This window comes from Chlamydomonas reinhardtii, chromosome 5 (assembly GCF_000002595.2).
Source record: "Chlamydomonas reinhardtii strain CC-503 cw92 mt+ chromosome 5, whole genome shotgun sequence".
In the NCBI taxonomy this organism is placed as follows: Eukaryota; Viridiplantae; Chlorophyta; class Chlorophyceae; order Chlamydomonadales; family Chlamydomonadaceae; genus Chlamydomonas; species Chlamydomonas reinhardtii.
In genome coordinates, this window is record NC_057008.1 from 3,002,564 (window position 1) to 3,029,369 (window position 26,806).

Genomic DNA, 26,806 nt, shown 5'->3' on the forward strand with positions numbered 1-26,806 from the left:
AGGCGGCAGAGGCGAAGGCGGCAAACGCTCAGGACCGCTACCGGCGTGCCGTGCAGGAGCTCGAGGATCCGGAGCCGCTGCCTCGGATCCGGGGGCGGGCGGACGTGGCGGGCGGCGCGGCGGCGGCGGCGGCGGCGGCCGAGTGAGTCATGCTAAGTCGGTGCTGGAATGACGGCGTGGGAGGGTGGGCGCGTAACGCATAGGGTACTCGCTACGGGTATTGTGGCGTGCCGTGTGTGCCGTGTGTGCCGTGTGTGCCGTGTGTGCCGTGTGTGCCGTTGCGGGGCTGCCAACGTGTCGGTCCGGTGTGCAAGCCAACCAGCCTGGGGGTGTATGCCTTGCCACGGCGCCCTCACTGCCCATGCCCGGTGTTGCACCCGCATGCATTGCCGTACAACCTTATTGCCGTACAACCACGCCGGGAGGACACGCCTGCACGACAGTGTATGCACACGTTAAAGGCCTGATTCGGATCCATCCTTCTCACCGAGGCACTCTAACCGGGCCCCGGCAGGTCTTCTACAAAAGAGGGGTAGACGAGGGACTGCCCCTGCCATATGACACCTCTCCCTAACCGGCATCGTACCCACATCGTACCGACATCGTACCCGTGTGCACTGCCCATGCCTGGTGATGTTTCACACAGGCGCAAGCAAAGGGCGCTAGCGGCGCTGGAAGCGGCCCGGCGGCGTGCGGCGGCGGCGCGGCTGGGGAAGCAGGTGGGGGGCGCACATTGGCGGGGCCGGTGGGACCGGTGGGACCAGTATGCAAGCGCTGCGCAGCCCTGGGGGGGCGCCAGGCTGGGTTTTGGGTTCGTGCCGGGCGGTACAGTGGCACGGCAGATGACAAGAGCGCAGGTCGGGTGCCGGTGACACACATCTGGAGGCGGTGGGCAGGTGGTGGGTCCAGGTAGCTGGGCACCGGATCTTCCGATGCGTGCCGGTTTCGTGCCCTCTAAGCCTCCTCACCCTGAAGTGATGTTGTGCGCCCCATGCGGACGCCTGCCATGCCAGGGCCCTGCCGCCGCCGCCGCGGCGGCAGCTCCTCAGACGAGGGCCGCCGAGTCCGTCAACGGCCCAGGGGCGCGGAGAGCGGCGGCGGCTGCTGGCGGCGGCGGCGCGGCGGCCGCCGGCAGTGCCGGAGAGGTAATGCAGACGCGCCGGCCCGCCCGCCCGGTCCCGGCAGGATTGGGCGCGGGTGCGGGGCTGGGCGAGCGGCCTCGCCGGCGCCGCGGCGGTGGCGGCGGCGGCGGCGGCGGCGGCGGCAGTGACAGCGACGGCGGCGGGTGGTTGGAATGGGGCTTTGAGGACGTCTGCCTCCAGCTGGAGGTGGCGGAACGCGCCGGCCGTACCGCTGCGGGGGACGCCGGCGGGACCAGCCGTGCGGGCGCCGAGGGTGACAGCCGAACGGCGGCGGCGGCGGCGGCCGGCCGCCGGAGCGCCGCCGCCGCCGCCGCCGCCGCCGCCCACGGCAGCGCCGGAGCGGCGCGGCACGGCGTCAAGCAGGAGCAGCAGTCGGCGGCGGCGGCGGGTGCTGAACAGGGCCCGAACCGTTTTGTTGATTTCTTGGCTGGCATGCTGTTCCAAGACGCGGGTAACGCAGCCCGGCGCGGCGGCGGCGGCGCGGGGGCGGCGGCCGGCGCGCCGGCAGCCGCAGTGCCGCCGGCACAACCCCCGCCTGCGGCAGCGGCAGCAGCAGCGGCGGCGGCGGGAGCCGCGGCCAAGTCCGCCGCGGCCAGGCGCCGCCGTCGCAGCCCTGCGCCCTTCTCTGCCGCTGCTGCTCTGCCCGCCAGGGTCCGCCATGATGCGCGCGCTGGCAGGCCTGGCGCCGCCGGCGGCGGCGCGGGCGGCCCTGGCGGCGCCGGCGGCAGTGGCGGTGGCAGCAGTAACAGTAGCAGTGAAGATGAGCTGGGCCGAATGCTCCGCCTGATCGGCGACACCTCCTCCTCAGACGACGACGGTAACGACGGCGCCGGCGCCGGCGGCGCTGGCGGCGCCGCCGCCGCCGCCGCAGGAGGCGCCAAGCGGACGCAGTTCGTGCCACTGCCGGCTCCGGCCGCTGGCGGCGGCCCGGGCGACCGGCGCCGCCGCCGCCGCGCGATCCGGCGTGGCGCCGCTGGCGGCGATACGGCACTGGATGCGATTCCTGTGTACGGCAGTGACGACGATGACGACGCGCTGCTTGGCGGCCCCGGGGCACCCGAGCTGGCGGCGGCGGCGCCTCCGCCGCCGCCGGTGCAGAATCCAGCCGCGGCGGCGGCGGCGCCGCCGCCGGCGGCGGCCGCCAAAGCGCGCGGCGGCGCCGCTGGCGGCGGCGGCGGTGGCGACGGCGGCGCGGACGGCGAGGCGCGCGATGACGATGGCGGCGTGGCTGCGGGGCAGAGGTCGCTGGCGAGGGCGCAGGCGGCGGTGGCGGACGCGCACGCGCGGGCGCGGGAGCGGCACCAGGCCATCGCCGAGCAGATGCGGGCGCGGGTCGAGGTGCTGCTGGAGGCGGCGGCGAGAGCGCGGGCGGAGGCAGAGAGAGTGCGGGTGGAGGCGGAGACAGTGCGGGCGGAGGCGCATGGCGTGCGGGCGGAGGCGCATGGCGTGCGGGCGGAGGGCCTGCGTGCCGGCCGGCAGCTGCATAGAGCCTCGCCCGCAGCCGCCAACACACGTGGTTCCGCAGGCAAAGGCGCCGAGTGCGGGGCGGGGCTGGCGGCGCCAGGCGCCCCTGCCGCCGCCGCCGCTGCTGCCAACGACATCCCGCCGCCGCAGCCGGCGCCGGATGTACTGCCGCTGCTGAATGTACCGCTTCCGCCGCCGCTGCCGCTTCCCCACGGCGGCATAGGCGATGAGTTTGACGACGCCCTGAACGCGTTCCAGGAGGCGGTGGCGGCACCGGCGGCGGGGGGCGTGCAGGGCATGTTTGACCAGTTTGACCGCATGATGGAAGAGGCACGTGTGGAGGGGGAGGCCCTGCTGCAGGCCGATGTGGCCGCACTCCAACAACAGCTGTGGGGGCCGCTGCCTGGCCGATTGCTGGCGCAGCCGCCGCCGCCTCCGGCAGCCGCGGCGCCGGCAGCCGTGGCGCAGCCGCCTCCGGCGGCGCCTGCGGCGCCGCAGGCGCCGGCTGCGCCGCCGGCGCGGCCTGCGGCCGCCGGCGCAGCGCAGGCGGCGGCGGCGGATGATGGGTCGCGGCCGCGGGACGAGGTCATGGAGCGGAGGAAGCGGTGGATGGAGGAGCAAGCGGGGCAGCGGGCGGCGGCGCGCGAGGCGCAGGTGCAGCTGGCCAGGCAGCAGGCGGCGGCGCAGGCGGCGGGCGTTGGGGCGCGGGCGGCGGCGGCGGTGCGCGAGCGCATGGCGAAGCTGGCGGGCGGCGCCGGCGCGCCAGCGGCACCCGCGGTGCCGGCGGCGGGTGGCGGGGCGGGTGGTGCGGGAGAAGGAGGGCGTGGTGCGGCTGGCGGGCAGGTGGGTCGGGTTGAGGAGTCGGAACCGGGGTGCGGTCAGGCAAGGGTGCGTGTCCGTGCCATGCGTCCCGCGATGTCCGAGGGGCGGGGATCGGCGGCAGGATGCACCTCACCTATCCGGGAACCGATGCAAGCACGGCCACGACCACGTGGCACGGCCCCACCAGGGTTTTACCCCACTCACCCGCCCTCCCTGCCCGCACCTCTCACCCGCCCCCTACAGCTGCCTAGGGCCGGCGCACCACACATTCGCCTGCGTGGCCCCGACCCGGCTCTCGACGTTTTCATGCACTGGCGAGGCTCAGGGCCCGGGGTTGCGGTGCGAGTGGGGGCAGGCGCAAGGCCCGGGGCGGCGGCGCGAGTGGGGGCAGGCGCAGGCGCTGGAGCAGGCGCTGGAGCAGGCGCCGGAGCAGGGGGCGTAGCGGGAGGAGCAGCGGCGGGAAACACAGCGGCGGCGGGAGGAGCAGCGGCGGCGGGCGGAGCAGCATCGACGGGCGGAGCAGCAGCGGCGGGTGGAGCACCAGCGGCGGGCGGAGCACCAGCGGCGGGAGCAGCGGCGGCGGCCGGAGGAGCGGCGGGAGGAGCAGCAGCGGCGGGAGCGGCGGGGTGTGTACCCGCACTGCTGGGCTTCTGGCGTGATGACCGGGCTGTCCGTATGAGGCTACGGGAGGCCTGGAATCGAATTGGGTTTCCTGACATCCACGACATTGGTGGTGATGAGGTTTGGGAGACAGGGCGCAGCGGAGCGGCAGCCGCGCCCGCTGCCGCCGCCGGCGCGCCGCCGCCGCCCAACGCTGCCGCGCCCGCTGCCGGGGGCGATGAGAACGCCGAGCGCGCCGCAAAGCGGCGCCGCCTCAACCCTGGCGCTGCCGCTGCGCCTGCGCCCGCGGCTGCAGCGGCGGCCCCGGCGCCGGTGGTGCTGCAGGTGGTGGTGCAAGTGGTGCACCCAGGGGGTGTGGCGGGAATAGCGCCGGAGGCCTTGGCGGCACTGCAGGAGCAGCTGCAGGGGCTGCTGCAGCAGCTGCAGACGCAGGGTCAGGGTGCGGCTGCGGCTGCGGGCTCTGGTGCGGCTGCGGCTGCAGGCGCGGCTGGGCTGCCTGGTGGTGGCAATGGTGCCGCGGGCTCGGGTGGGGTGCTGGTTGCCCCCGTCCTGGTGCTGCCGCCAGCGCCGCAGCCTGCCGTGCAAGGGCCGCAGCCTGCCATGCAAGGGCCGCAGCCGCTGCTGCTCGTGCCGCCGCCCGCCGCGCCTGCTGCCGCAGCGGAGGCAGGGGCCGGCGCAAGCGCCACTGCTGCACCGGCGGCGGCAGGCGCGGCAGTGGCGCCTGCGGCGGTGGCGGAGCCGCAGCCCAATGAGGCAGTCGCAGCTGCGCCTGCAGCCGCCGCAGCCGCCGCAGCCGCCGCGGGTTTTGGTGCCGGAGATGGTGCGGAGCAGAGCCACCCGTAGTGGGACGGCAACGGGGGCGGGGGAGCGGCAGGGCTTGTGTGGGTCGTTGCACACGCGTGCCCAGTGCGCAGCGGTGGCTGTAGTGACAGCATTTGAACGCAGCAGCATCGGGCCGAGGAAGAGTACGAATGTTTGGATACTGCACGGTATGAATGCGACATTACAAAAAAGGACTGCACGGCATGGCGCTATGGGCAAGGAGAGACTCTGCATTGGGGTTCTGGCAGTATGCATTGGGGGTCTTCAGTAAGTGTGCAGTTGTGTATTTGTGGAAATTGGCGCAGTGTCGCGCGGGCTGGTGCCGTACAGTGCTGTGCCGCTGGGCTCGTGTCGGGTTCAGCAGTTCATTTCAGCGTCATAGGGCAGGCCAAACATTTCGATGTGCGGTGTACTGCGGGCGTCAATGCCTTTGGGACTTTGGGACACAGCCAAACCGCTGCAGCAGCAATGCAGAAGCGGCGCCGGGAGGATTACCAATGGGTATTGGCACACACACGTGCGGACGACGACACGCGAGTGCGTGCCTCCCGCCCCCACCTCCTGCTGCCTGCATATGCTGGCGGCGCAACATCCAACTTCCAACTGCATCGCCGGGCATTTGGACGGAGCGGAGTTCCAGGGTTCGCGGGCCGGCGGGCCCGCCGTGGGTGGCTTTGCCGGGTCCAGACGAGTCCAGTCGTGTTGTGTGTGTGTGTGTGTGTGTGTGTGTGTGTGTGTGTGTGTGTGTGTGTGTGTGTGTGTGTGTGTGTGTGTGTGTGTGTGTGTGTGTGTGTGTGTGTGTGTGTGTGTGTGTGTGTGTGTGTGTGTGTGTGTGTGTGTGTGTGTGTGTGTGTGTGTGTGCATGCGTGTGTGTGCTCTGACGGCGGGTGATATCTTGTTTGTTGACGCGCAGGTAGTGTACAGAATTGCATCAGCATATGGCTCCGGAGCCAATACTTTGATAGGCTCGTACTGTCCAGCACTGTCGTCCTACGTATGTGCGTGTCTTAGTGTGTAGCGCTCATTCTGAATGTTGGAAGTGTTGCGGGCTGTTTGCTGTTTCTTACGTGTGACGTACCCTGTAAGATTTCATGTTGCCAAGCCGGCCCCACCTCCTCGACCCAGCCTCCCACAACGTCACAAATGGCAAGAACCTGCCAAGCAAGGCTGTCAATGCAGCAAGCCAGCCAACCGACAGCGAGGGCGGGACGCCGGGACCGCAGGATCGCAGTAGCTTCTGAAGGGCGCGGAGGGAAGTTCGGGAGCGTGCATGTTACAGCATGTGTCCCAGTCCATGTGTGCCTGTGCCAGTTGCAGGCGGGCACCGCGCAAGCTAGCGAGGCTTGCGCATGTCAATGTTACTTGCCAGTCCACGAGGCCCATGTTCTGATAATGGTGTTGTCTGCTATCTACCATAAGCCCCAACGGCACAAGCACGCCTTCTCGCACGGATAGAACCCCAGCGACAGCAGCATGCAAACGCTATCTACCGCGTGCCATAGTTCGCATCAACGTCAACTCAGAACTAGGACCCAAGCAGGGCTACGGTCACACAACTGATACAGGGGCGGCGCTGAAAGCAGCGGAGCTCACACACGTCTCGAATCACGGGGTAAATGTTTGGTATGTACTTGGTATCGTGACTTGGTATGTATCCAACACACTCTGTTCACACACTGCAAGCTGCTCACGACGCCACGCCACCGGCTGCGAGCCATCACACGCGCCAAGCCCTATCAAGAGGCATCACCGATTGTTCGTACACTGTCAGCGCAACCCCACGGCGCAACCCCAACACACATGTTTCCACGTGATTGCACGTGGCGAAACGCCTTGCTCACGCACCATACGGTATGTAAAAGCACAGAACCTACCCTGCTACGCACACACCCACAGTAGCTCTTGCGGAATTACTCTTCAGGTCATTATACTTCTTAAGCCGGGCCTGCGGCATGCGCGCATACGTCGTCTCTCGGCAGCACCGTGCTCACGCCCAAACAAAGAGACATACATTATTCTGAGCTGAGTAAGCAAACTGCATTCGAGTCAGCCTCCGAGCGGAAACCTGCGTTACATAATCTAGCCCGCGTCCTTTTGATCACGACCCTAGCTATCCTTCTGCGGCTGCACGCGCTCCGCCGCACCATACATGCCCACACACACACACAAAACACTTTGCGAGTTCCCGTCACTTAGGTTGTAGACATTTATCAATGCTGGCGATATCACCATGATGAATATTATGTATGGGAGCGCCTTGCGTGCAAGGCGCCGGCCCAGCACTGATGCCTTTTCTGTTTGCTTTGTGGCAGCAGGCTAGCCGTGCCAATCTGCCTGTGACCTGGTCTAGCATGCGTTGAAATGCTCCCAAATCGAGCTTATTTGAATCTAACTCAAGAGGTGAGATGATGCTCTTGCTAGCGCTAGCTGGCGGCGATGAGGCCTTGCCGGCGCCACCAGGGCATTCAGCGCACGGCGCCGCCACATTCCATCTCCACCTACGGTATGGCAGTAGCGCTGCTGGAGGGGACAGTCCCCAGTCCACCAGTCCATCATCAAAACCGATCCCCAGTCCACCAGTCCATCATTACAACCAATATGCTCTTCCCGCCATCAGCAGCAGTAGCCGTAAGCCCAGGCGCCATCGGGACAGGCGGCGCCGCCGCTGTTGGTGCTGCAGCCGCTGCTACAGCCGCTGCTGCCGCCGCTGCTGCCGCCGCTGCTGCAGCCGCCGCTGCTGCAGCCGCTGGTGCTTCCGGGCGAACAGGGCACGGCCGCCGCCAGCTCCGCCGCCAGCTCCAGCACCTCCACCTCCATCGCAAACCCACCACTCTGGAACACCTCCTCCTCCACATTCCCCTCTGCTGGCAGCCACGCCAGAGGCAGGCCGTTCGCGGCCGCGTCCGGCAGCGCCGGGGACGCCGCGTGTGGGAGGAGAAGGGGCGCGAAGGAGCCGCCGCCGTCTGCGGCGGCGTTAGCGGAGGCGGGGCACGCGGTGTCGTCAAAAGGCCCCGCCGCGAGCTCGTTGGCGAACACCGCCGCAAGAAAGCTGTCCAGATCTTTGTCCTCGTCATCATCGGCGGCGGATGCCACACACACAGGCCGGGGCTGCGGCGCCAGGAGTGCCTGCGGCTGCTGCTGCTGCTGCTGCTGCTGCCGCCACACGAAGGGCTGTGGCTGCGGCGCCTGCCACGCGAAGGGCCGCTGCAGCTGCGGCAGCTGCGGCGGTGGGAGCACGGCGGACACCGCCATAGCAGCGGGCGCAACGGTGGCGGTGGAAGTGGCAGCGGCGGAGGCAAACATCGGTGTGTCCTTCAGCGGCAGCGGCAGCAGGGCGGGCTGCGCGAACGCTGCTGGGGGCGCGGTCGGCCGCTTGGCGGCCGTGAAGGTGGCGGACTTGTGGACCGGCGGCCTGTCCTGCTTCGTGGCGGGGCGAGTGGCCGCGGTGCCGCACTCGCTTTGCCGGCTGCGGCTGCCGCTGCTGGTGCCGCTGCTGGTGTTGCCGGCAGCCGGCGGCGCCCCCGGCTCGTCAGCAACGGTAGCGGCCTTGCCGCGGCAGGTGCCGCGAAGCTGGATGTCCTTGAGGTGCACAAAGTACTGCGCGTGCTTAAGCTGCGAGCCGCATCCTTTGCAGGGCGGCACGGTGCGGACGCGCTTCTTAGTTTTCTTCTGGGGTGCCAGCGCTCCGCTGGCGGCTGCGGGAAGCGAGAGCGAAAGCCACAACGCGGTAGCAGGTGAGTGATAAAGCCGCGAAAAAGCTTGCTGCTGTTGTACGCTTCAATCTTCACCCCAAACGTTTCCCGTTCTCGGGACAGCGATCCGGCCGATCCCGCAAGGCCTTTGTGCGCCCCATCCAGTGCTCGTCAGTACGTACTTCCATATCCAGCTGGCGTACGCGCTGTTTCACTCACCAGCGCTGCAAGAAGTGGAGCCGCCGGCGGAGCTGCTGCGCGCCCGAATGCTGCCGCCGGCGCCACCAGCCGCCGCGGTGCAAGCGCCCATAAGGCAGCCGGCGGGTGAAGCGGCGGGGGGCGTGGAGGGTGAGGCTGGGCACGAGTCCCAATTCATTACTGGGAGGTCCAGGCTCAGAGACGCCATGGCCGACGGCACTGCGAGTTCCGAAGAGTGGAGGCATTTGGTGTCAGGATTAGGGCCGCGAATGTAAGCGTGCGTGGGGACGTGTGGGCGACATGCAGTGTGTTGGGCAGCAGCGTGCCGGACATCGAAGACCCTTCTCACCCGTCACAGGAGCCGACGCAAAGCTCTCCATTACAATATAAGTTCGCGGGAGTTTAGAAGAAGATCGGCTTAGGTCTGGAGTCCCGTAACGGGGGTCCGGGCGTTGCGAGCAGGCTTCGCGAAGCTCGCTTGCTCAGCGCACCAGACGCCGGCAAAATGCTGTTGGACTGCCCCAGCTGCTTGTGCTATTGCACTTATACAAGGCTATGGCTCATGAAAGTACTCACGAGGCTGCAGAGACTAGAGAGAGAGCACCGTGCAAGCTCGCTTTGTTTGGGTCTTTGTGGACTTTGTGGGCCTTACAAATACACGATGGTCGCGCTATTGTTTGTGGCTGATGATGTGCTACAGTTTGTGTTCAGGCAACTTACAGAGGCCCGGGACTTTGCGGGTCTTTTAGAAACACGATTGTCGCGCTAGTGTTTGCTGGTGATGTACAATAGATTACAGAAGACATTTATGTACGCAGCCTGGTCGGCGGGATCGATGCATGGGCCCGTTGAACGGGCAGCGAGTCATACCAGTCGCAGAGCAGGGGGCGAGAAGGCCAGCGCTCGAGCCGGTGTGACCAGTACAGTTCGCACGGGCGTGCTAGCTAGGCTGTATCTTATTCACTTAGAGGCTCAGGCGCCTGCTTTTGGCGACGAGGGCCACGCCTCGCTCACCTTCGCATTCCTTACATGTGCCCTCTGCGAGTCCCGTTCTCTTCTGCCCCAAGCTTAGCTGGACTTCGATTATCCACCTGCCCAACCCTTGCTTCGACTATAGCTCGGGGGTGCATGATGGCCTGCCTGCACCAACCCGGCGCCCCCTCCCCCCCCCCACCCCCACCCCCCCACCCCCGCCCCTGTAAGGGCGAAAACGAGCAGGGGCCTCGGCAGGCCCCTGCCCCCTCAGCTTTCCCATCATATGTGCCCACGTAATTTGTATTTCGTGCTCCTCTGTTCCGCCGTTACAATTGTTGGTTCACTGGTCTGCAGCTGCGGGTGAGGGTCAAGGTGAGGGTGCGTGGCCAGGGAGGTTCCGAATGGTGTTGGTCAGCACTAGGAGAGGCCCCGGCGGCAGAATACGCAATGGGCCTCTGGACGGGCCACACCGGCCGGGCAGCGCGGGGGCAGCGCACCCCTGGGGCAGCGCAACTCCATTTGGATGATGACGAGTCGACCACTCGACCCTCCCCCCTTTGGCACGGGAAATGGGTGGGGTGCAACAGGAAAGAGGAAGGTGGGGCACATGTTACACGACACCCCGCATTCCCGCCATGTTCTTGATCATGCTTTTTGGCCTTCCACAAAGTGCTTCCCATTGTCCATTTCCATCATTCCATGTCTTCAAGCCGGCGCACCTGGCACCAGGTCTCTTGCTTTGCTCAACGCAGTCATCATCACACACGAGCAGGAAAGCACACTGTACACACCACATACCGTACATCAATGCTCACAACACAGCAAAGCTCCGAATCACAGGCTTATTCCGATGTACATAAGCAATTCAGCATGCACATATGCAGTGCGTCTAATCACGCAAGCCGCCAGGCGCCAGTGCTTTAAGGGCACTTTCCAACGAAAGGCCCTACACCGCCTGGCTCATACGCTGCGCCCCCCCTTTCTTGGCGGGAAACGTTCCAATCGCATAACTTCGATGGGTGCTACCTGGTGAAAGAATTGGCCTTCTATGTTGCAATCCCAAGCGGCCTGCTGCGCCACGAGTATGGGCCTCTACGTCAGCTCCTAGTCTGCCCACTTCAACACGTACGGACCTCATTTGCTGCCATCTGTCTGCACGACTGCTCACATGCACGCTGTGCGCCCTCCATCCTTGCGTCGCACAAAAACACACAGCATGCGCACCTCACCTGCCACCAGCGCGAGTGGCACAATCAATCAAATGCTCGATCGTGTGGCAGGGGTTTAGGGATGAATGTATGTTAACAAACAGCAGGTGGAATCACCAAACGACTCAAAGCAACGAAATTGGCTTTGTGTCCGGTTACCCGTGTGACAGCGGGGTCCTAGCTATCTGGAAGGGCTCATGCTCGGCACATCACAAAAATGTGTACTACTTGTCTACAGCGCGCTTGCACGCCCAACCTATCTGGCAAATAGGACAACCTGGTTCGCCACGCCGAAACTGCCTCCCAACTCCCAAGGCGATACCTCCACCCCCCCCCCCCCACACACACACGCAGCCCACACCCCGCCAGGCTACTGGCACGACAGCGTTGCCCGTGTAGCGGCTGCTGCAGCCAATCAAGGGTGCGATGGACCCACGGACTGAGGCAGGGGCGGTACCGGCACGCAAGCAAGCCATTGTGAGGTGTGTGTGTGTGTGTGTGTGTGTGTGTGTGTGTGTGTGTGTGTGTGTGTGTGAACGCTAGAGTGTCGGCCGGTAGAAGCGTCCGCCGCATGCGTCCTGCTGCGGAGGCGCCTGCTGTTGGTCCCACCAGTCCAGAGAGCCCGGCAGCGGCACGGACTGTGACACGTCAGCACCATTGCCGATCAGCCCGCCGCCGAGTGGGCGGCTGTAGAGATCGCCGATGCTGCTGCTGGCGCTGCCGCCGGACACGCTGTGGCGGCCAAAGCAGTGGGCGCCGGCGCCGCGCGCAGCGGCACTGCCACTGCTGCCTTGCAGCATCAGCTGACGCTGCGGCATATGGTGGGCTTGGGGATGTTGTAGATATTGGAGGTTGTGTTGTTGGTTGTAGTGCTGGTTATGATTAAGATGTTGCTGGTTGTGCGCCATCCAATGCAGCAGCGGCTGCTGCGGCTGGGCGGCCGCGGCGGCCGCGCCGGCCGTGGCAGTGGTGTAGGCGGCGCGCGTGTACTCATACTCAAGCTGTCGCAGCGCCATTGAAGGCTGCTGCGTAATGCCCGCCGCCCCACCGGCGGCTGCTGCCGCTGGCGGGAATGCCATGATGGCGCCAGCGGGGGTGGAAGCGGGGCCCGCCAAGGCGTGCGTGTAGGTGTGGGCGCCATAGGTGTTGCCGCCGCCGAGGGGATTGCCGCCGCTGCCATCGCAGGTGAGGCGGTGCATGGCCGCTGTGAACTCGCCATCCAGCAGCAGCTCCAGCGGCACGTCATCTGTGGGCGCGATGTGATGTGGCGTGATGCAGTGCATATGTCAAACAACAGGGACGACGAATGAAGAAGCTAATAAGTAGTAGCGCGCCACCGACCTGAGCGAGCAGGGAATCTATCTATCGATCGGTTGGTGAGCTGCTGGACGCCAGCTGCTGGGCCCAAGCAACCAACCACGCACACTTATACCGTGTCATCGTGTGCATGCGCATAGTAACAACACGCACGCTCGCGTGCGTGCGCAAAGACTCGCAAGCGCTCGCAATTCGGTGCACATGTACGCACGCACGATGGGCCCACGCACCTGGACCAGCAGCTGCCAAGGAGCTGCGCACGCTCGACAGGTCCCAGCTGCCTCCCGCAGGCGCCAGCAGCTGCTCGGGCTGCAGCTGAGGCTGCCCCTGCGGCTGCTGAGGCCGCTGCTGCTGAGGCGGCGGCCGCTGCGGCGGTGCAGGCGCTGCCACCGCAGTGCCTCCCCCGGCCGCCGTCGTGATAGACGTGTGCGACAGCGGGGGGAATAAGGCGCCACTATCCGACTGGGGGAAGCAGGGGTTGCTGGAGCTGGCGCCGGCGGCTGCGGTGGTCACGCAGGCGGCACTGTGGTTACCACCACCAGTGGTAGCAGCCCACACAGCTCGCATGTCCATGCTGCCATGTTGCAGCAGGGGCGGCGGCTGCCGCGGCGCAACCAGCAGGGTCGTGGCGATAGTAGTGACCGCCCCAGACGCCGCGGCGGCGGCGGCGTTGCGCAGCGCTGGCGCTGGCGGCGCAGCGGCTGGGTCGGCCGCCGGCCGTTTGGCCGCCGCGTTGTGTGTGGGCGTGGGTGGCGGCGGGGCAACGGTTGTCTTGGTCCTTAGGAGGCGCGGCGAGGCCCCGTTGCCGGAGCGGCGTCTCGTGGCTGCTGCCTCACTGCCGGCAAAGGCATCGGAAGCGGCGAAGGGTAGCCAGGCAGGCACAGCGGTGGTACTGGCAGCCGCCGTAGAGCCGGCAGCAGCAGGGACCGCCGAAGACGCCGCCGGCACGGAGGGCCGCTCGGCCGCCTCTGCTGCTGCAGAGGCGTCCTCCGCAGCGGCGGCCGGCGGCGGCGGCGGACTGCTGGGCGCTGACGTGGACGCGGCGCCGCGGCAGGTGCCGCGAAGCTGGATGTCCTTGAGGTGCACGAAGTACTGCGCGTGCTTGAGCTGCGAACCGCACCCTTTGCAGGGCGGCACGTTGCGGACGCGTTTGTTGCCCTCCGCCCTGCCCTCCTGCGCCCTGGCCCGGGGCTGCTTTGACGCCGGCAGCAGTGTGGCCGGCCTCCTGGACTGCGGCGCCGCCGTCGCTGCGAGTGGGGAGCGAGCGAGTAGCAAGCGAGGCGGGAGGCGTGCCTCAGTGCGTGCGTGCCAAATAAAGCAAGACCGCACTTGTTTGCACTCGGCGCCGCGCTAGCTGTGGCAATGCGCACAAGCGCGCGCACAAGCCGCCGCCTGCTGAACTGGGTCTGGGGCGCTGGAGCATCTCGCTTTCTCGCGCCGCTTGCTACGGCAGGTACTGCTTTTGCCGCGCTCGCCACCGTCACCAGCGGCTGGCTACTGACCACACGCGCACGTGCCCATACGGTACATGCTTATGCGGCTGCACATTTGTCCATGCACATCCACCTACCGCTGAGGCCACCCCACGCCACGCCACGCCATGCAGGCTAGCTAGGGACCATCCAGTTAGAAACAGACGGCCCCATCTCCCGGCTCACAACGCCCCCACCTGCTGTTGCAAGTGAATGCGCGGCGGCGCGCGCAGCCGCGGCCGCGGCCGCCGCCGCCGCCACCTCCTCCGCCAACGGCGGAGCCTGCTGTTGGTGCTCGCCACTGCTGCCCCCGCTGCTGCATACGGATCCGTCCACAGAAAGGCTCCGCACCCTCATGATGCGGCCGCCACTGCCGTTACCGCCGGCGGCGGCTGCTCCAGGCGCCGCGCCGCCGCCGCCGGCGCTTGTCGTGGGGCACGCGGCAGCGGCGGTGAGGCCGCCGGGCGCGGTGCGGCAGCCGCCGCTGGTGCTACCGGAAGGTGCCGCCGCCGTCAGCAGCGCCGTTGCGGAGCCAAGCGTGGGAGACGTGGCCACTACGGCGGATGCATGCCAGGCGTGGCGCTGGCGGCGAGGGAAGAGGGTCATGTGGGTGTCGAGTGGCCCGGCCGCAAGGGTGGCGGCTGCGGCGGCCGCTGATGCGGGCGACGGCGTGGCAGGACAGGAGGCCCAGCCTGGCAGAGGAGGCGAGGTGGTCGTGCCGGCAGAGCCGTGCCATACCGTGGATTGCTGTGCGCTGTATTGTTGCTGCCACGGCTGCTGCTGGTGCTGCCGTGGTGGTTGCGGAGGGTCGAGGTGGTCGATGGTCAGCAGCACCGGCGCGGCCGCCGCCGTCGTTGCGAAAGGCGCTACGAGTTGGGGGGCATCGGCAACCTCCGGCTGCGACCCCCTCGAGTATGACGTGCCTGTAGGTTACGGAGCATGCACTGTGCTTAAGAAATCGACGGTGGGGGAGGGCAATGTAGGACGGGGCTGGTGTGAGGGGCGGGGTGCCTCGGGGGTCTGAGGTGTGAGTACGGAGGTCCCAGCCCAACCGAGCTCACTCACCGGTGTGAGCTCCAAAGGAGAAGCGATCCATCCACTTGTATCTACATCGCACATTTTAAGCGACAACAATAAGTGGCCTGGCGAAAGTGTCTGGGCCCTGCGTGGCCTTGTCGCGCAACGGGCTATTCGCGCCCGCGACTCGGGCCGGCTAGGCGCTTGGTGTCTGGCCCCTCAGCTTTGAACCATGAGATATATCAGATATCAAGTATGAACTCACGAAGCTTGCGTCTGCTGGTCAGGGAGCTCGCGTTTGCTTGCGACCTCGAGACTGCGCTCCGGATGTCGTGGCTTTTATCTTCTAGAGGCACGTAATAGTATCAAGTATAGTACGAATCGTGAAACAGCTTACAGAGGACACTACAGTTTGTGTTCAGGCAACTTACAGAGGCCCGGGACTTTGCGGGTCTTTTAGAAACACGATTGTCGCGCTAGTGTTTGCTGGTGATGTACAATAGATTACAGAAGACGTTATGTATGCAGCTAGGGTGGCGGGATCGATGCATGGGCCCGTTGAACGGGCAGCGTTCGCGAATCGTATTGGCAGAGCAGGGGGCGAGAAGGCCAGTGTTCGAGCCGGTGTGACCAGTACAGCTCGCACAGGCGGGTTACCTAGCCTGTATCTTACGCACTTAGAGGCTCTGACGCTTGCGTTTGGCGACGAGAGCCACGCCTTGCTCGCCTTCGCGTTCCATGTGCCCTCTGCGAGTCCCGTTCCCTTTTGTCCCAAGCCAGCTGGTATCTTCTTGGTGTATATGCAACATACTTGTCATAAGCCTCCATCTTCCGGCCTCGCTCTTCGCGAATCTGGCTGGCCGGTGCCATCGCCGTCTCCCGACCTGCTGCCTACGTCCAGCAGTTGACCTAGCACGCTTCAGCATATGCACTCCAACGGTTGCCGTTATGCTAAGGCTTCATGCGGCTAGTATCAAACCATCTTTCACGCGTGCTCATGGCGACGATGTGTCCATGTCTCCGAGGACATTTCCAACCAAGCGTTGGCATCTTCGCGGGCTATCGCCAGGCTGGGGGCCTGCAGCACAGGGGATGGAGTGCCGACTAGAGGCTTGCATTGAGTTGGAGGCATCTCAGACTATTGTGAGGAAGGCTGCCGAAGAGGGGGGGCAAGGGGACGGGGGTCGGGGGTCGCACACTGGGGTTCGCATGCGGCATGCTGTGTTTCGGCGTGCAAATCGGTCGCTGTCCATGCCAGATGCTCTGCAAGTAGACACAGGTACCACATCCTTGTAGAATAATAGGGGCCGGACTTGCGAAGGCAGTCCGCAAACCTATGCAAGCCGGAATCGACTGCACGCGCTGGGTCCGTGCGCTGGGTCCTTAAGTTTTGATTCAGATAACGCATCAGTTCTAGGAGCTGAGATAGTAGACCGTCCTTATCAATGCACGAATTCGGGTCTGCGACACAGAATTGCGGTCGGCGATGCGACGTCGTCCGCTCGAGCCAGACGACTCGTCCCTCCTTCGCGCTCGCCAGGCCCGCAGGCATCAGCAGTGCTGCGCGGACTGCGCTTGGCACGCATACTGGAGCTTCAAGGGCGCTGGGACTTTGGCCTTCGTTGCGCGCCGCCCACACCGCAGGGCCACGCACCCCAGTCACGCCGCCTCGGGTGACCGCGGCTAGTGCGTCGGTCGCAGCCACGGAGGCAGCACTGGCACTCGGCAGGTGATTAACTCTGTCCGTATTTGGCCATCAACCACGTATGCAAAAAAGAGGACACCAGGGTTCGTGTTGCAAGTTGCTGGACATCCCTGGGAAGCCCAGGAGGCGCCGAGTGTTGCCGATGCTGCGTGCTGTGTCAAATCGGCCACGGGCCACCCGTCTCCGGGCCATGTGCGTCGCTTAGTTGCCTTTGCGTCAACCGTTGTTTTGTCTGTTGCACCACAGGCCCAATACGCACGACGACCAGGGCCGCCTGTGTGTCAAATCACTGGCACTAGAAGAGCTGCGGGACTGGTTCCAAGCGCAAGGTGAGATCCAGGGAGGGCAAGGCTGGAACGCCTAGGAAGTGGGATGGGAAGCATTGCCACGCGTCTAGAGGCGATTTAACGGTATGTCACGGTCTGGGGACGTCTCTGTTGCTGAATGCTCCACAAATCGCCTGAAACCGCCAACCAACCGCCTCGGCAGAGGATGCCAACCGCTTTCGGCGCATCTGTAACTAAAACCGGTAACCGACTACCTGCCCACAGGCGAGCGGCCCAGCCGCGCAGATCAGCTGTGGCGCTGGATCTATTCCCGCAACACCAGCGCAGTTGGCTGCGGCGCAGGCCCACTCGCTGGCGGCGGCAGAAGCAGCAACAGCAACAGCAACAGCAACAGCAACAGCAACAGCAACAGCAACAGCAACAGCAACAGCGGCCAATCAGTTGTGCATGCCGCTCCTAGCGTACATGGGACCGCGGCGCCGCCTCCTCTCAAGACCCAGCCCCATCACCAGCAGCAGCAGCAGCAGCCGTGTGCGTATGAATCGTACCATGGCGGCGGGCTACGGCGACTGGAGGAGGCGGGGGGAGAGGCGGTGGTGGACGGGTTCAGCGCCGGGTTCGTGCAGCGGTTCGGGTGCGTGCCTGGGACCGGGAGGGCAGGGAGGGTGTTGGGCTAAACGGACTGGCTGTGTGTGCAGAGGGGTGACCGCGCCGGTCTGGTCTGGTCTGGTCACGCTGGGTGCATTTGTCAGGTCACGTTGACTTGACACGGTCACATGCAAAAAAACACGCCCCACACTACCCCTGCCAACACACCACTCCCCACTCACGTCACAGGCCCCTCCTGACGCTGGACGGCGGTCTGGCGCTGCAGGAGGTGGTTCCTGCCGCGGACGGCACTCGCAAGCTGGTGTTCCGGGTCACAGGCGGAGAGGCGGCGGGTGGGTGGCGGGTGGGTGGGCGGCGGGTGGTGCGGCGGGCGGGCAGCAGTGGGCGGCGAGAGGGCGGCGGGTGGGAGCAGAAGTGTAGGGGCTGGGGCGTGAGGGGACATAGGCTCTGGCTCTGTTTTGGGCTCTGTTTTGGGTTTCGGACTGAGGTACTGTCCCTGGCTGCACATGCACACGCACACGCACACGCACACGCACACGCACACGCACACGCACACGCACACGCACACGCACACGCACACGCACACGCGCACGCACACGCACACGCACACGCACACGCACACGCAGGTGGCCGCATCGAGACAGTGCTGATCCCCTGGTACCGGGACTTCGACCGCCGGCAGCAGCTGCAGGAGAGGCCGCGATACACGCTGTGCGTGTCATCGCAGGTGAGGAATGGGGGTTGCGGTTAAAAGGGTTCCCAGTAAGACGGAATCGAAACTCACACAGCACCCCACGTACGCATGCCCCTCTTCGCAAGAACTGCACGCCCCCGCTCCACGCCCATGCTGCATGCCCCCGGTTCAGGACACCTGCACCCCACTGCCTTCCCGCTGCCTGCCCACTGCCTTCCCGCTGCCCCTTCCCCCCGCTGCCCCCCGTCGGCAACGATTGCTGGTCCCCAAGATGGTCTACCGCCTACCACTCCCTTAACTAATTATGAATGTAACCCCCCGCCCCTCTGCCTGCAGGTGGGCTGCGCAATGAACTGCCAGTTCTGCTTCACGGGCCGCCGCGGGCTGCTGGGCAACCTGTCCACGGCACAGATCATCGAGCAGGTACCTAGGCGAGAGGCTGGGAGGGGCTGGGAGGGGCTGTGGGACTTGGGGTCTGGGGTGCTGGGGTGCCGCGGGTCTGGGGGGCTGACGCGAAGGTGGGCTCAGGAACATGATTGAGCGCCCAGAATCGAAATGCGGACCCTTCTTGGCGCCTCCGCACCTTTTGTTTTTCCTTCTTCAACGTCGTCTTCCACACCTCCACACCTCCACGCCTACAGGTGTTGGTGGCTCAGCAGCTGCTGCACCGCGAGGCGCAGCAGCAACCCGCCTCGTCCGCCACAGCCTTCCCTACCACCGCCGCCGGCTCAAACTCCGCCTTCTCCACCTCCTCCTCCGCCGCCGCCAGCTCGTTCTCTCCAACTCGGCCGCCGCAGCCGCAGCCTCGGCCGCAGCAGTCGCAGCAGGCGCCTCCGCCCATCACCAACCTGGTTTTCATGGGGATGGGCGAGCCGCTGCACAACCCCACGGCGGTTTTTGCAGCCATCGACATCCTCGCACACCGTCACGGGCTGGCCATGTCGCCCAGCAGGTGGGCGCGTGTGTGTGTATGTGTATGATATGTGTGCACATGTGTGTGTATGTGTGTGACTACGGTTTCCACGGTTATTCTGCCAGATCACGTGAATCGTGTATCTGGTATAACCAACGACAGGGCTCTCAATCGAGGGCTGCCGTGACCTGGCGTTTCCCCGGCAGAGCGCAACCAGCTCTGGAGTCCACAGGGCAACGCACTCCGACCCTTCACCGCGCCAGTAATCCTTGCGGAATTACTACCGGTGTAACAACCTCAGACCCAGCGGGCGAGCTACCTCTTAAAAACCAGGCGGGCAGAAGACAAAAAACAGCAAACATAACAAAAACACGCAGCACGCGACAGCACGCGAAAGCACGACCACAGTGGCTGCGGGGCTGAGTCCTACGTGTGTGTGTGTGTGTGTGTGTGTGTGTGTGTGTGTGTGGTAAAGAGCACAAAGAAAACATTGCGCAATTTGTGTGTGTGTGTGGGTGTTAACGAGGACAAGGAAATTATCACGCAAAGCGTGAGGGGATTGTGAGCACCACGACACGAACACGAACACACACGCATGCACATACACACACGCCGGCGAGCTTGGTGGAGCGCATACACGCATGCACCCCCTTTGTTTCCCGTGGCCATACCCTTTCTCTTGTGCTGCTGCTGCCCAACCCCACACACGCGCACAGGGTTACGCTGTCTACTGTGGGGCTGCTGCCGCAGCTGCAACACTTCCTGGACAGGTTCGGGCCGCCGCCCGCCCAGCCCACCCACGAGGCGGCGGCGCCCGCATCGGCGTCGACATCGTCCGTTGCAGCAGGTGGGGAGGCGGCGGCGGCGGCCTCCCGCCACTTGCCCTCGTCAGCAGCACCGCAGCAACAGCCCCAGCACGGCGGACAGGCCGAGCAGGCGGGGCAGGAACCGACGCGCAGCTCGCGGGGAGAGGGCGGCCGGGCGCGTGTGTGCCTGGCCGTGTCAATACACGCCGGCACGGATGAGCTGAGGGGAGCCATTGTGCCCTCCAACACTCGCCTATCCCTGCCGCCCGCCGGCTTCTCACCCAGCAACAATACCAGTAGTAGCAGTAGCAGTAGCAGTAGCAGCAGTAGCGGCAGCAGCAGTGGTAGTAGTGGCAGTGATGGCAACAGCACTGCCAGCCTCGGACGCGGGTTGCGCTGGGAGGTGGAGGCAGCTGGCGCCACTGCAGCTGCTGATGTCGCGGAGGGCGTTGGTGCTGCTACTGCTGCTACTGCCACTGGTGGTGCTGTTACTGCCGCCGGTGGTGGCAATGGGCTGCGCGGGCTGGCGGCGCTGTCTGCAGTTCTGTCACGGCACTACCCGCGCACCGACAAGCGGCCTCTGCGGGCGGGGCGCTACGTTCTGTTTGAGTACACACTGCTGCGAGGTATGATGAGGGGCAGGGCGGTGGGGGCGCGTGGGAGCATACACGTACACAGTTGGGAGTCCGGCGTCTTTGGGTGTCTCGTTTCTGTATCGTGGCTCAGCACACCTGAGACGCCGCCTTCACCTGTACTGTAAAGCAAACGCCCTTCCCTTGTTGCCCCTCTGTGTCACGCAGGTGTCAACGACCGGCCAGAGGACGCGGCGGCCCTGTTGGAGGCCACGAAAGACATCGAGTGCAGCTTCAACCTCATCATGTGAGATTGTGTGTGTGTGTGTGTGTGTGTGTGTGTGTGTGTGTGTGTGTGTGTGTGTGTGTGTGTGTGTTGGAGAGCATAAGGAAGGGAGGAATTTCTGTGTGTGTGTGTGTGTGTGTGTGTGTGTGTGTGTGTGTGTGTGTGTGTGTGTGTGTGTGTGTGTGTGTGTCTGTGTGTGTGTGTGTGTGTGTGTGTGTGCAGCATACGGCCCAGGCCTCCCTACGGTTCAAGGGAGATCAGGGCGGCACAGGAAGGCACGGCACGGGCGCCGAGAGCGTGCGTGCATGCATACGTGCGACCGCTGGACATTCAGCCGCACATCGGCTTGCCGCCGGTGGCTAGCAGGCAGACTCTCACTAGGCCCCCGGCCCGTGCCGCCAAAACACACACGCACACACGCAGGTTCAACCCCTTCCCTGGCACGTTGTACTCCCCCTCCACGCCCGAGCGCCTGTTGGCCTTCCAGAAGGTGCTGTGGGCTGCGGGCCGCATTGTGCACGTGCGCCTGAGCAAGGTGAGGGGGCGCGGGGGCCTGCGGGGTAAGGCCGGGGGCGGGGGTTTTGCCGGGCGTGTGTAGGGCTGAGGCCGGCATGGAAGGAAGGAGGATAGTGGGGGCAGGACGAGACCTCCGGGCCTGTTACACAGGAGCTATCGCGGCCTATCGCGGGCTGGCTCAACGCGTACCGTACTGTGTTAAAGAGCACAAGATACGGTAGATGTGGTCTGCTTTGGGGGCGTCCATCTTGTTGTAATCAATAGAGTATGATCAGCTCACTGCAACGGGGATAGCAACAACTTCAGCCGGAGTCCAAAGCTGCACACACAGTACGTTCAAGGGGCTGCGTAAACGCATTTGCCTTGCGTGCTTGTGTATGCGCCGTAACCCACAGCCAAAAGACCTCGGAGTGCGTGCGTGTGCGTGCGTCGCCACGATTGATAGCCCGTGATGCCCTCAGCAAGCTGGGAGCCATGCAGGCCAGCGCGGGGAACCATGCTGTCGTATTTCTCATAAGGCGTGCCGTACATGTCACCACATGCCTAAACTTCTTTCGTTCTTTGTTCGTGACTGACGTGTCGTTGTATGACTTGTGTCACACAGGGCGATGACGGCATGGCGGCGTGTGGGCAGCTCGGCGACGTGGGGCCGCAGGCGGAGGCCCGGCCGGGCGCGAAGCTGCTGCCGGAAGCTAAGAAGCTGGCAGCAGCTGCGGCAGCAGCAGCGGCTGAAGCGGTGCTGGTGTAGACTTGTGCGAGCTGACTGCAAGTGCGGCGGTGGTGGTGGCTGCGTGGGTGGCTGCGAGGGGGGGGGGCGGGGCATAGGAAGGGGCCGCACGTAAATGTTGTCGAAGCCCTGTTGGGTCGAAGGAGTTCGAGCTTTTAGAAAGTAGGGGGAGATCCTGTCCAAACTTGTTGCGGTGAAGTTGGGATCAAAGAAGGCAGCGGGTGCGAGAATCGGGGCCTCTCAACGCTCTGATGGGCCTGCAGGGCAGGCTCCGGCACGCACCACTCTGGCGATTGTCAGCTCAACAGACTTGTCATGCAGTCAAACTGCTTTAAAATTGTGCATAACTTATAGTGCCATATTGTCTATAGTTAGTGTTTAGGGCTTTTGTCAAGGCTGCCTGTTCGCATCCTCATGCTCTGAAGTGTGTCGGACACGGTTTGGTCTCTGTGCTCGCACTTACAGCTACTATATGTAGCTGGCAATCCCAGAAGCTATGGAGGGGATATCGGAACCTCTTCTGAGCCAGCTCGAGGACATTGCCAAAACTTATGAGCAGTCAAGTAGCACAATTGCAGTAATTGAAGAACTGTTGTCCAATAGACTTGCAGCGCCTGAGGCGGAACCAGAGCCGCCTCTGCAGCCGGATGCTCTTCTTGACCAGGATGCAGAGGGCGCACTTGAAGAAGCGCCTGAGCGGTCGTCGGCGCCAGCTGTGTTGCGCTCTGCAGAGGCGCGGAAAGCGCTTTTGTTGGCGAAAGCTCCAAGTCTCCAGCGGGCGCCATTGTTGCTTCCACAGGTGAGCCGGTGCTGACCGCCCTGCTCAGCACAGTGGCCTCCGCCCCCTGCCTCGCCCTGGCCCTTGCCTTCTACACTGCATCCCTTCCTTTCCCAGATACTTGTCCTGACTGCCTCTGCACTACCTTCATAGGTATCCATGCGGGGCGATCGGGACCGGGCCGCGCGGTCCAGCAACGACGGCGCAGGGCTCGGGTCGCCGTCCATCCCCAAGCTGCCGCCGCTGCTGGAGCTAGCCCCCCTCAGCAGCGACGGCTGTTCCAGCCCCGGCGGCGGAGGCGGCACTCCACGCAAAGCCGCGGTCGGGGGCCCCATGGCCGCCCTCTCTCGCGGCAACTCCATCCCGCGCCGCAACAGCCAGCCCGGCGCAAGCAGCACCAACCTCGTCATCAGCTCCAGCACCGCCAACTCGCACAGCGGCGCCGCGTTGCCCACGCAGCTGCCTGGCTCGCCCTCAGGACGCCTCGCCACGCAGCTCAGCCTGCCGCCGCCCCGCCGCTCCGACGACGGTGCGCTCAGCGGCAGCGGCGCCGCCAGCCCCGCCGGCGGCCTCGGCAGCGGCCCCTTGGGTGCAGGCGGTAGGCGACCGCGGCTGAGCCACACGGCCAGCAGTCGGGCCTTGGAAGGCTTCGGCGTCTCTGCGTTGGGCCTGGGGTCGGCGTCGGGTATGGAAGCGGCACCTGGCCTGGCGGGCGCCTCGTCTGTGACTGTGCCGGGGGTGCTGGCGGCAGGGCTGTCGGCAATGGGGCTACAGCAGTCAGGCGCGGTTGGACCCAGCAGCGGTGGTGGTGGCGGGAGTGCAGGCGGCACAGCCAGTGGCGGCGGTGCTGTGGGGCCGGTCCTGGGCGCCGTGGCGAGTTTCCGGGCCCGGCGGCTGAGCAGCTTCGCAGGTGTGTGGGTGGGCGGCGCGTAGGTGGGCGGCTGCGGGTCAGGGGCCGGTCAGGCGCAAGGGGTTGGTGTTCCGGCACAGGTGCGGCCTGCTAGGGTGCGCAGAAAGACACACGTGGCGCGGTGGCGTGCGTCCCAATTGCACTGGCGGTGTCAGGGAGACCTGTGCGGCTGCAGCACCAGATGTTACCGTAGTTCAAGGCACCAGGGGCAAATGCTTTTAGGAAATTGGCAATAAGGCAAAGGCAACGCTCTCCGCTAGCCCAGCTCCTCTGACCCGCCCGCGTCAACTGCGCGCGCGGCCTGCCCCACCAACAGGTGACCGCCCCTCAGGCGCGGCCAGCGGGTCAAACAGCCCGTTGGTGCAGGCGGGGTCAGTGGGCTCCCCCGCAGCCGCCGGCAGCCGCCTGCCCTTCTCCGGTAACCAGTTGATACCCTGCCCGCCCTCAGCCCCAGCGCCGTCGGGGGCAGTCAACATCGGAGAGCGCGGGGAGCGCCCCGCGCAGCTGTCAAGTCCCATGTCCCCACACACTTCCCTGATCAACGGGCTAATAGGCTTCGGCGGCAACTCGCCTGTTCCGGGCTCACCGCTAAGCTCGTACGCAAACACGGAAAGTGGCGCCGCCATGATGCCTGGCGGCAGCGGCCGGCCCATGCAGCCCATGCCGCCGCCGGCATGGTCTGGCGCCGGCGCCGCCGCCGCTGGGCTGGCGGCGCGATCCTCGAAGCGGCTGCTTCTGGCGGCGGCGCTCTCGTCCCCAGCTTTGGGCAGTAGCGGCGTGGCGGGGGCCGGCGGCAGCAGCGCGAGTGGCGCGGCAGCAGCGGGTGGCGGCGCGGCAGCAGCAGGTGCAGCTGTCGCTGCCGTCAGGGCTGGAGCCGGCGTTGGCGGTGTCTGCCCAATTCCGCGCAGCAGTGATGACCAGGCGCCGTCGCCGTTCGGGACTCTCTCGGGCTCTGTCGCCGCCGCCGAGGCGGCAGCGACATCGGGCGTAGGCATGGTGGGGGATGCGGCAACTGAGCCAGGGTCGGGGTGGGCAGACAGGCAACAGGAGCTGGCGCTAGATGGCACGGGCGGGAATGAGCTGCAGCAGGCACGCGAGTCGGGACCCGCGCGAGCATCGTATAGCGGCATGCCCAGCTTTCAGTTCCGGACCGAGAACTCTGTGGGATTAATTGACGAGGTCGGTTGCGCGAGCGGTTGTGCAACCGCCTCGCCGCACATGCGCAGCAATAGCAGGCGGCTGCCGGCAACGCATGACTCGACGGACTTGCAGCTGCTGCCGTCTGTCGGGTCAGGTGGCGCGGTGGGACCAGCGACCTGGACCCCTATGGGCCTGCCGTCGCCGACGCCTTCGGGACCTGTTGCAGGAGGGAGCCAGAAGCAGCTGCATCGGCGCATGGACTCGCAGCGGCGGTCGTCGGGGCTTGCGAAGCAGACTTCGCTCACAGCGTCAGCAGGCGTGGGCGCTGGTGTGGCTGTGGTTATGGCCGGTGGCAGCTTGGCACGGTGAGCACACGGGTGGGAGCCCGGGGCCGCTGAAACAGGCGGTGCTGGACGGCAGGCGTCAGGATGCGGCTGCGAAGCGGTGCTTCATGGCCAGTGGTGGAGTGGAGGGACTGCGATGGTGGTGGTGGATGTTGCCTCAGATGTGGCATTAAATGGATTTGGTGGGTCTTGGGAGGCAAGCCCAGAACAATGTCAAACAGCATGTCGTGGTTGGTACCCATGATTTGGAGATTGATAACTGACCGGTTGTGCCATGTCGGACTAGTATTGTACGGCATGTGGCGGGGTGAGTTGGGCTGGATGATGCATCGAGGTGGGGTCTGGGCAGCAAGCTCCGAGCATGACAATTTTGAGTAGTGTATAAGTTGTGTTGTGCTATTCAACCAGTTCAAGGACTGAAAAGACTGGCGGGAGTGCCGTGTGATATGTGGCAGGTCGGGTCGGGTGGGGCCCCTGGAGCGTGATTCGGGTTGCGGTTGGTAAGCGCGTGTTCCAGGCCTCTCGTGGAGTGGTATGGAGTGGAGGGATTGTGAGGGTAAACGTGACACCAAGTGCAAATGGTGGATGCCAGGTTTGTTAGCAATTACGGGGTAGGACCCCGTGCTCTGGTGCCTGTGAACTGCCACAGGAAAGGTGGCTCTCCCCCTCAAGGGAAATGTGGGCTGCCGCAGGAGCTCAAACCCCGCATAGCTGTGCGGGCGCGTCCCGGCATCCGTGACAGGAAGCAAAGAATCGGGCGTGTCAAATGGTACTGAGTCCTCCTTTGTGTGTTTAATCATGGCCGGGCATCTCTGTTCTCCTATGCGTGATTCCCAGTTACGTTGCGCACCTTATTCTAGCTCCCCTCCTCACTTTCACCCTAAGTTTCCCCCGTACCGTTCCCAGTGCTGGTGTCGTTCATTTACGCGGTAGAGATTTGCCCCAAATCCGCCGAAGACGGAGACATGTTTTGGTTTTGGGCCGCGCTTCTATGAATGCGGATGTTACAGAGGGGACAGTCCCAGCACCCGAGGACGCCGCGCTTCTATGGAAACGTTTTGTACAGTTTTGGCACGGTTGTGGCGGTATCGTAGACGTTCTGGGGGTTTGAGGGCTGCCAGCCACGGACATCGCTGCGCTCCGGGGGCTCAGCCCAAAAACGGACTGGTGCATGGACAGTACTGGGTTCCCGCGCCGCGTTTGCTAGCGCTTCCATAGCCAGACTCCAATAGCTGGTGGCGCCAGCGGCCCCGGGCCCGGTAGTTGCGGCAGCGCGAGGCCTGATAGGGGGCTACATAGGTGTGTGATGGGACAGTGGCAAGGCAGGTTGGCAAAGTCCCTTAGGGCGCATCTGATAGGGGGCTACATAGGTCCCTGTGCTTGCGCGCTCGCCTGTTCCCTTTTGTAACAAAGCACGCATTCATAGGCCCCTGCCTAGGCCTGGTCCCGAGTGCCCGGCGTGCAGGCAAATGTTCATATGTGTAGAGCATAGCGGGCGGGCAAGGCCACGTGGAGGAGGAGAGCGTACAGGCTGAGGAGCCGGCCGGTGTTTTGCTGGCGGTCCGCAGGAGAGCAGAGCGTGTGGTAGGCAGTGCGGCATTCGATGTCCTCGGCGCACGCTCTGATTGTCTACCGTTGTACGGTGGTAACGTGCCAAACCAGGGGTAATACGCACCCTGAAGAGGGCGAGGCGTTTGTTCGCTGAGCGGGACAGCGTGCCTTTCGACTATAAAGCTGGGTTCCCGGACAGCATTCTCTCTAATCGTGAT

At 65.0% G+C, this 26,806-nt stretch overlaps 5 protein-coding genes across 5 annotated transcripts in view; 3 read left to right on the forward strand and 2 right to left on the reverse strand.

Annotated features, from left to right (window-relative positions):
- CHLRE_05g238374v5 (uncharacterized protein) overlaps positions 1-5,968 on the forward strand; it is a 15,647-nt gene extending 9,679 nt beyond the window's left edge. The window contains exons 13-16 of the mRNA XM_043062317.1: positions 57-142; positions 647-719; positions 1,014-3,449; positions 3,672-5,968. Of these exons, the coding sequence (XP_042924881.1) occupies positions 57-142; positions 647-719; positions 1,014-3,449; positions 3,672-4,892 (3,816 nt within the window). The 3' untranslated portion in view covers positions 4,893-5,968. The remainder of the gene's footprint in view (positions 1-56; positions 143-646; positions 720-1,013; positions 3,450-3,671) is intronic.
- A 164-nt stretch (positions 5,969-6,132) lies between these two features.
- On the reverse strand, positions 6,133-9,842 carry CHLRE_05g238400v5 (uncharacterized protein). The gene is made up of 3 exons (XM_043062318.1): positions 9,111-9,842; positions 8,783-8,980; positions 6,133-8,566 (listed from the first exon to the last, which is right to left on the reverse strand). The coding sequence occupies exons 2-3, from the start codon at positions 8,937-8,939 to the stop codon at positions 7,485-7,487; spliced, it is 1,239 nt and encodes a 412-aa protein (XP_042924882.1). The 5' UTR covers positions 8,940-8,980; positions 9,111-9,842; the 3' UTR covers positions 6,133-7,484.
- Positions 9,843-10,330: 488 nt separating this feature from the next.
- CHLRE_05g238450v5 (uncharacterized protein) lies at positions 10,331-15,772 on the reverse strand. The gene is made up of 6 exons (XM_043062319.1): positions 15,016-15,772; positions 14,799-14,839; positions 13,931-14,656; positions 12,492-13,508; positions 11,520-12,190; positions 10,331-11,383 (listed from the first exon to the last, which is right to left on the reverse strand). Exons 2-6 carry the CDS (start codon positions 14,827-14,829, stop codon positions 11,360-11,362), a joined length of 2,469 nt encoding a protein of 822 aa, XP_042924883.1. The 5' UTR covers positions 14,830-14,839; positions 15,016-15,772; the 3' UTR covers positions 10,331-11,359.
- A 290-nt stretch (positions 15,773-16,062) lies between these two features.
- On the forward strand, positions 16,063-22,204 carry CHLRE_05g238500v5 (uncharacterized protein). Its single transcript, XM_043062320.1, has 11 exons — positions 16,063-16,479; positions 16,702-16,784; positions 17,007-17,376; positions 17,580-17,683; positions 17,978-18,078; positions 18,382-18,468; positions 18,687-18,997; positions 19,675-20,390; positions 20,565-20,643; positions 21,046-21,157; positions 21,743-22,204. The coding sequence occupies exons 1-11, from the start codon at positions 16,196-16,198 to the stop codon at positions 21,884-21,886; spliced, it is 2,391 nt and encodes a 796-aa protein (XP_042924884.1). The 5' UTR covers positions 16,063-16,195; the 3' UTR covers positions 21,887-22,204.
- Positions 22,205-22,252: 48 nt separating this feature from the next.
- CHLRE_05g238550v5 (uncharacterized protein) lies at positions 22,253-26,774 on the forward strand. The gene is made up of 3 exons (XM_043062321.1): positions 22,253-22,664; positions 22,797-23,553; positions 23,870-26,774. Exons 2-3 carry the CDS (start codon positions 22,803-22,805, stop codon positions 25,060-25,062), a joined length of 1,944 nt encoding a protein of 647 aa, XP_042924885.1. The 5' UTR covers positions 22,253-22,664; positions 22,797-22,802; the 3' UTR covers positions 25,063-26,774.
- The last annotated feature ends 32 nt before the right edge of the window (positions 26,775-26,806 follow it).